Source organism: Anguilla rostrata, chromosome 1 (genome assembly GCF_018555375.3).
Source record: "Anguilla rostrata isolate EN2019 chromosome 1, ASM1855537v3, whole genome shotgun sequence".
Classification (NCBI taxonomy): Eukaryota; Metazoa; Chordata; class Actinopteri; order Anguilliformes; family Anguillidae; genus Anguilla; species Anguilla rostrata.
This window is the reverse complement of record NC_057933.1, coordinates 20,595,336-20,603,771: the sequence shown is the minus strand read 5'-3', so window position 1 is coordinate 20,603,771 and position 8,436 is coordinate 20,595,336. Positions and strand designations below refer to the sequence as shown.

At 39.3% G+C, this 8,436-nt stretch overlaps 1 protein-coding gene across 2 annotated transcripts; it reads left to right on the top strand.

The window, feature by feature from the left end:
* Positions 1 to 4,837: 4,837 nt before the first annotated feature.
* Positions 4,838 to 7,863, top strand: arf6b (ADP-ribosylation factor 6b). 2 transcript variants are annotated; one of them, XM_064329255.1, is made up of 2 exons: positions 4,838 to 5,040; positions 5,212 to 7,863. In XM_064329255.1, exon 2 carries the CDS (start codon positions 6,129 to 6,131, stop codon positions 6,654 to 6,656), a length of 528 nt encoding a protein of 175 aa, XP_064185325.1. In that variant the 5' UTR covers positions 4,838 to 5,040; positions 5,212 to 6,128; the 3' UTR covers positions 6,657 to 7,863. The 2 variants fall into 2 exon arrangements, with proteins under 2 accessions (XP_064185325.1, XP_064185334.1); XM_064329264.1 differs by having other exon boundaries at positions 4,838 to 5,118.
* Positions 7,864 to 8,436: the final 573 nt, after the last annotated feature.

The window sequence follows — 8,436 nt, the reverse complement described above, 5'->3', positions numbered from 1 at the left end:
TTGCATTTTAAGCACACAATGCAATAAAACGATTCTTTTACGTATTTCATAAAAAGCAAAACATAAGATAATATTATTGGCAAAATTGTTAACTGTTGAGATCCTTACTGTTCTTATACTGCCAACTACTGGAGGATTTAGGTTTATTAGTTGAGGGCCATGTTCCTGGCTTTATTTGCAAGGCGATTTACATTCATGTCTTTTCACGAATCTTCGGTGATGGGAAAACACGCCTGCAACACAACCATATCAGTTCTGTTCAACAGGTATTGATTGGAAGCAGACCATTGTGCTAAAACCCCTGAACTTTATGATGGTGTGGGAATGCTTTGCTGCCTCTGGGCCTGGACGACTTGTCAATTTTTCTCTGTACTAGAATGCCTGGTCATCTGTCAGTGAGCTGAAGCTGTAACTGGGTTATGCAGCAAGACAATTATCTGAAACACAAAAGCAAGTCCACATCTGAATGGCTCAAAAGAAACAAAATTATAGTTTTGGAGTGCCCTAATCAAAGTCCTGACTTTAACCCAATAGAGATGCTGTGCCAGGACCTGAAACGAGCAGTTCATGCTTGAAAATCAACCAGTTTGTACCCACCTTCTGATATAAAATTATAGGAAGTGTTTGATTGCAGTTCTTGCAGCTGAAGGTGGTGCAACCAGTTATGTTTAATCGTGTGACTTTTTCACGTGGGTGTTTGATAACCTTTTTTCATTAAATTAATTAAATAATTTTTAAAATGTGGTTTGTGTTTACTCAGGTTTCCTTTGTCTAATATTACATTTTGTCTAAAGATCTGAACCATTCAATGTGATAAATATGCAATAATAGAGAAAATCAGGAAGGGGTCAAATGCTTTTTTCATTGCACTGTATATATTTTCTAATCGGATATAGCCTGAGAGTAAGAAATTGCAGTTGTGGTACAGTCTGAGGTTCTGAAGATTTTAAATGACTGGTTATACATTTTGTTGCTGCTATCAAGATAAAGAATACAGTATTTTATTTGGTAGTCGCCCATTTTGACTTATGAATGAAAGTACAACTTGTAAATACAATTCAACAACCTTATTTTGTACCTAGAAACGTGTATACATATTCATTTATTCTGCTGGTTGAACTGGTTGGAAAAAGGTAGCCTCTTTCTCAAGGTACTACAGCTTGAAGATTCTGGTTACAAGTCAAGTTCAATAACCATATTGGCTATCCTCCTGCTCTAGCACTGGTTTTCAATATAGTAATGTATTCTATTCTCAAGGCAACAGAACAGTGCATATTTGGCTATAGCGTCACCCCAGAAGGCTGGCTTTTCCTAATCTCATCAAACAAGAACTAGCTGCCAATGACTTCTCCTATGCAATGACTGCAGCTCAGCTGCTGGACTGCTGAGTGAAAAGAAGCAGTGCTTGACATTATACATTTCTGTGGAGATGCATGCTTCTCTACACTGTTCAGGGTAAACAGAAGAGTAAAATGAAAAAAAAATGTTTTGCTATATGCAGTGAGCTTCATAATGCCTGAGACAAAATAAAACCAAATTGTGTGAAAATACCCGTAAAGCTGAGAATGTGCACTTTAACCATATGTGAATTGCTTGATTACAAATATGATACTGTGGAGTACAGAATCAAGAAAAAAAATATGCCTTTGTCCCAAACATTATGGAGGTCACTGCATGTGTTATACGTTTCAGAGAGGAAAGCACTGAATAAAAGCTTAGTGTGTGAATATTTAATGAACTGCCCACTGGCACTGTCTTTAATGAAGAAGCTTGCCACCTGAGCTCAGGCTTAAATATTGCATGACCAAAGGTCTGTCACTGTCCATTTCCTGTGCACTAAGCAGTGACCTGTACATATAACCTCTCACAAGAAAATTTGACTATTAAAAAGATTAACTGAAAAGCCTGATTATGTGAGAGGGATGAAAAAGTGGACTGTGCTTTTACGGAAACCTCTCAGGTCCTGTCAGTTAAATTCGTCTTCTGTTATTTCTGCTGGCATGAGAAAATCCCGAGTGTGGTAAATACAGCTTAGCAGCACATCAGATGAACATCACATCAGCATTCACATCCTGGGGAATTAGATTTCCTGACTGCTTATCCATCCATGAGAAAGAGTTCTGGACACATGCACTTTTCAGATTCATCCTGGAGTTCTAGGATCTGGCACAACAATTACATAAAGGTATGCGATTATTCAGTTCCCCTACAACAGTGGTGTCAAACTCGTGCCATGGAGGGCCGTGTGTATGCAGGTTTTCATTCCAGCCTCAGATCTTGATTATATAATTAGTTAAATTATTTGCTGAATTAGGGATGCAGGTTTGTGCACAATGGTGACCCGACGTCTATGGTGACCCGCATTGTTTAAATAAAAATTTTCTTATATTCTGTGCTTCAATGCAGTTAAACGCATATGGCTGAATGAGTAATTGGACTCAATTAAGGCAGCATTAATTGGTTGGAATGAAAACCTGCATACACACGGCCCTCCATGGCACGAGTTTGACACCACTGCCCTACAAGAATAATTTTTAAATTTTATTATTATTATTATTATTATTTTTGTCTTAAAATTAATCTGTCATCAGTTTGCACACCCCCCAAAACTAGTAGGTAAGTCTGAGAGACCTCTGGCAGCTTCATTTCACTGGTGTCTTGATGCAGTGAGTTTATTTCTTAGTATTTGGATTTTCCCAAATTTATTCACATTTCTGGTGCAGCTAGGAGTTTGCATTGTGATACTATTTAATTAGATGTCTAGGTAGATTAATATCTGGAATCTGGATGAACTATTTAAATTTTACCATGATTTAAAACTCACATTCTCTTGTCAATACTATTATTAATACTAATTAATTACCACAATTGTTCCTGTCAATTGCTGATTGAATGCAATACAGGCTCAAATGCTGAAGCCACTGGCTGCCACGAAGAATGGCCTGCACAGATACCAAGAACACAAAGGCTTTATCCGTAGCCTGGAGCTGGAGTGCCACATAGGAAGAGAGCAGCAACAGAGGTAACAGTATTGTAGGGCACTGGAGACACTGAGCATGGCCTGAAGTTCCTTTTCTCATAGTCTTGACCAAGCTAAAAGGTTCTGCACCACCAAAGCCCTCAAATACGTTCAAATATGATGTGGAGGAACAGAGGGTATAGAGGCACTGCATTGGTTGGTAGGACTGAGGAACCAGATCCCTGTTCCCTTGAAGCCTGAGTCCGGAAACTGACCCGGCTGCTTGCAACGTCACTGCAAAGGTATGGAAATGGAGTGCTGGCAAGTCCTCCCGGTTAACCCTGTCATTTTGGACATAGACACAGAATTATGATTAGGGGGATACTTCAAAAAATGTCCCAAGAAACATTGGGATCCCATCAAGGAACATTCAAACACGGTAGATTTGTTTTGTGATGTATGCAATATCTTTCTGTGCCACAAGGGGTCCTGCTTCACAAAGTTTTTTCAAAATGTTTCTTTTGATCTGCTTGAGTTGAAACCTAAAATATAATGAAAATGAACTATGTTTGTAAATGTCAGTTGTAGTATGTATATGAATTAGCTGGATGGCAAAACAATGCTTTCTTATCTGGTCCTATAAAAATGAGTGGCTAAAATATTGTACTTCTTGGGTCCACTGAAGGAATCCACAGTAGGTTCAAATAGTTACAGAATTGTGCACTTAACTTCATAACAAGGGGAAAGTAAAATATTTTTCCTTGAATTTACCAATTAAAAAGTTGCAGGCAGCACTATCCAGATTGTTTTTTTCCATGTGATGTCCACTGACACCCATGCAGTTTGAGGTAAATCAATACATAATAATGAGTATACTATGAGATACAAATTATTTTTACACAGATTTAACCATACAATTGGGCTATGACAACCTTCCTGAAATGCCAGTCAATCTAATGCATGTGTTCACATAAAAATGCATTTGTGGCACTGCTGTAAAAATAAAGTAGATTACATTCAACTGTGTTATTTTTTTGTCTTGCAAAAGTACATAGATGAATAACTATTTTGCTTTCCTAATTCAGCGGTACTAGTTAGCTAATAATGAAGGGGACTGCGGAGGTATTCAATTACTTTAACCATAACAGCTTATTAGCCTACAATGAGTCTTTCACTTTGTAACTTCTGTACTTTAACCCTTTGAAGAATAGGTCTTCGGAATGTTTTTCAGTCAGGGTTCTAGAACTCCATTGCTTTCAATTACTAGTAGTGACTGTTACATCAGCATTAGAATGTTCAGCTTAGAACATTCTGATCACATATTAGTGATTTTACACCTTAAAGAGTTAATTGTTCCTTGGCATGTTATATCAGCCTATTTTTAAAATCGTGACGGGTTTTAATAGCTCGACTCTGTTTCCACGCAGCAATTTTTCATGCACACGAACTATTTTTATTCGGGTTGTTTATTATAGTAAAAGGGCGGGATCTCACCCTGATAAGAATGAAAACTTGTCCTCAGAGAGGTCGAACCTCCCATCAATTATTTATGCAGCTCAAAGTATGCGGCATTATTTGAAATCTTACAGAGCGCCCACTTAGAAAGTACCGACGTCATAACGAACCACCTCTTCATGTACAGTGACGTTCAGATACACACTGGTGGTCTTTGCTGTTGTTAGAAGCCGGAGTTCCTCTTGCGTTTTAAGACAGGAACATTTATGAATACTGATAACTCGTAATTTGGAAGCAGACGCGAATATATTAAATTATGTTTCCCCATCTTCCACCATTTTAGTTTTAGTTAATTCATAATTAACGTGACTGAAAATAAATAAGAGAGCCAAAATGGCGTCAACTTCCTACTCTTCCGAGCTTAGTGCTCGGTGAACCACTGTGCGCATGCCAACTGGCTACACAGAAAAAAATAGCGCCTCAGACTATCAGGCGATCGAGAGGAAGTGGCGGGTGATCTAGGTCCGCACCTTTTCCGGTAGCACAGAGCCGCTGCAACTCAGCGACTGAAAAAAGAGAGGCAAGAGCGGGGTGGATATACCAGGGGAACGGGGGGCCACCGGCAGGTAACTGGATATTTTTGTAAACAGAAGGCCTAACGATACAGAAATATTGAAATGCGTGCAGTGGAACTAATCAAAATTGTACGTAGTACACTGATTATAGAGGTGGGGGCACTTAAAGTTGTGTGCTTTTTTTGATACCCCTCCCTTTTCTGAACCGCTCTTGTGTTACAGGGAGAAGAGAAGAAGCTCTCGACTGAATCAATGACCTTTGGAATTACGGAGGTTCAGGCGTTTTCATTTCCAATAAAAGTGAATGTGACTCGGCACGAGGTTGTACCAAGGAGCCGCTGAAAATCGCAACCACCGCGCCGGCATTTGCTGATCGAAACAAGGACGCGAGAAGAGACCTCGAATCGGACGCAGACCAGGAGGAAGTCAGAAGTACCGCAGGCTTTCTAGAGGGCCTGTTCGGAATCCTTGCATTTTTTTTCAACCAAAGCACTCTTTCTTTTATGCTTCCAAGTTCAATTAAAACAACCAGGAGCCATTTCGACTTCGTATTAGTTTGTTTATAGATCGTTAAAGACTTCTGGAGAATATCTGAGGGCAGGGCCAAACAGTTTGTGTGGATATCGGGGCACTCCGCTTGGATTTGAAATAATTTAGGCTAACTGGATTGCTAGCCATCTTCCACACCTCGTTTCTTCGCGATTTCAGCAACTGGATTTTTTGTGTGAAACCTTCGTCTTATGACTGGCAAATTTAAATAAAACATACGACATTCTGACGTTCTTACAACTTTTAAATGATTCCATGCCACATTGCTGGAAACCTACATTCGTTTGCAAAAGTCAGAGTTTGTGTTGTAACGTTAGCCAGCTATCATAGCTGTCTACATATTTGTCAGTGAACTATCGAACAGACGATACCACATGGCTTAGTGCACATCTCCGCTGATAGCTAGTTAGGTTGTTTCATTTGTTTGGAATATTGATTGTCATTTGCCGGCACGGTTTCGTGAAATAGTGAACGGTTTGCTTTAAGCAAGACATTGCACTGTTGGCGTGTGGAAGAACGTGAAAAGAAAGGAAAACAAGGACAACCCCACTTTTCTCAAAGGACGTGGATATTTATGCACTATTTACAAGATGGGGAAAATGCTGTCAAAAATCTTTGGAAACAAGGAGATGAGAATATTGATGCTTGGACTTGATGCCGCCGGCAAAACCACCATCCTTTATAAACTGAAACTGGGACAGTCTGTCACCACAATTCCTACCGTTGGCTTCAACGTGGAAACTGTCTCCTATAAAAACGTGAAATTCAACGTGTGGGATGTCGGGGGGCAGGATAAGATCCGGCCCCTATGGCGGCACTACTATACGGGGACCCAGGGGTTAATCTTCGTGGTGGATTGTGCGGATAGAGATCGGATAGACGAAGCAAGACAAGAGCTGCACCGCATCATTAATGACCGGGAGATGAGAGATGCCATCATCTTGATTTTTGCCAATAAACAAGACCTGCCCGATGCTATGAAGCCACACGAAATCCAGGAAAAATTGGGGTTGACCCGCATCAGAGATAGGAATTGGTATGTGCAGCCCTCCTGTGCCACTACCGGTGATGGACTATACGAGGGGCTGACTTGGCTAACTTCAAATTACAAGTCTTAATGATTGAATGACTGATTAGAACAAGCAGAAAAAGGCAATTAACAAATAACATGGCTTCTCAGAAGAGTATATAATAAAGAGAAGTTTGATTATATTTCCCTTTCTTTTGACTATGATGACCCCTATAATTAATCATTTTTCTTTAAGCAGTCCAGATTTGGTTGGCTGTCTTTAGTTTGCTTTTGCTCTGTAGTACGCTTGAAACATTCTTTTAATAATTATCTTGACTGGAGATATATTCCATAAGCGACTTAGACCTTTTACTGCAGATGATGCCCATTTTTGTATAATTTCTCTTGGTGGTGCAGGGATTTTCAGATCATCTTTTTTCCTTTTGTTCTTATGCTCATGCCTTATAGCTACCATACACCAGCCTAAAGAATGATATCATTGAAGGCCTTGGGTGGGTGCTTAGGAAGCCATAAGGTATATCTAAACTTTCTTAGAATATTTTCTCTGGAAATTGAATCAAAAGGCCAAGATCTTGTGTGCTAAGCTTATTTGGAAAGCCACTGTGTATTGAAAAAGTTTGAAGACAGATCTGTCAAAGTTGTGAAGTATTACTGTCAATACTGTACAAAGTACTACAAAAAATGCTCAACTTCAGTACTGTTTCATTCACATTAAGGTTCCAGCCATATTAACATGGAGTGATATTGTGATGGTCCCTTTGCCACAGTTTTTTTATGAATCTATTTTTACAGATGATGTTTCAGCGAGTTGGTAAGCATTCATAATGCACCTCATTAATATGAACAATTGTCAGTGTATCCTGAAATTTCCCTGCTTTGTTCCCAGTGGTGCACCACTAAAGTAATTGATGAACATAAATAGAGGGACGCAGATATTGCTACACTTCTTGAACCTGGGGTCTAACCTGGATTGGTGTTTAGTACAGGTGTTCTTTGACTCAAAGGAACAGTTTTTATTGATCGTATATTTTCCGTAACATATTGTCCCACCCAAAGCACTTTGATCCATTACATTGGTCCTTAAGGTGTGAGCTTTCATATGACAAATTGAATTTAGGCAGGTTTGACTTCCAACGAGCAGTTGGACAGTCCTGCTCCTCTGTAATTAAATTATAAATTCATGTTTTTGTTTTATGGTTTTGTTCTATTGCGATGCTGATTTAAAGAAATAAAAACCTGTACAGAACAATATAATGTAATTGTAACAAATCTTATTAAACTAGCCATTTTAAGTGTTTTCTTTCTCCTTCTGAACAAAAAACCCATTTTGTTTCAATCTGGAAAATTAAGTCTCAGTTTTTGTCTACAAACTCCTAGAGGAATTCTGTCTATGACCAGGTGCTGAGTCATGACATTTTCATGTTGTGCCTTTGTAATTACGACTCATGGGACTGGAGAAAAACATGACAACACCTGAATTGGATTAAAAGTGATGTCAGGTAGGATATCCTTGCATAGTGTATGTGCTCATTTTAAAGCTACTTAAGGAAAAGAACCTTTGTCTAAATTGGTTACACAGTAGCAGGAAAGAAGTGAAAGAACAGTGTATGTGGAAGTTCTTTTGTGAGACCCTCATAGATGGTTGGAAATGCACTGCAGGTAAGACTCCAGTCTGCTATTGGGAATTATTTGCTACACGGTGCAATCAACGGTCATGAAGGGCAAGTCATAGTCATGACAGAAGTCCCTGGAATACAGCCTTGAACTGAGTTGGGAGAATTGTGCCCTGTCAGTGTGCTGACCCATGAGGAAAAGGAGAAATCTGAAACCTTGTGCTTTCCAACACATGGAACTTTGACAGCGCAGAA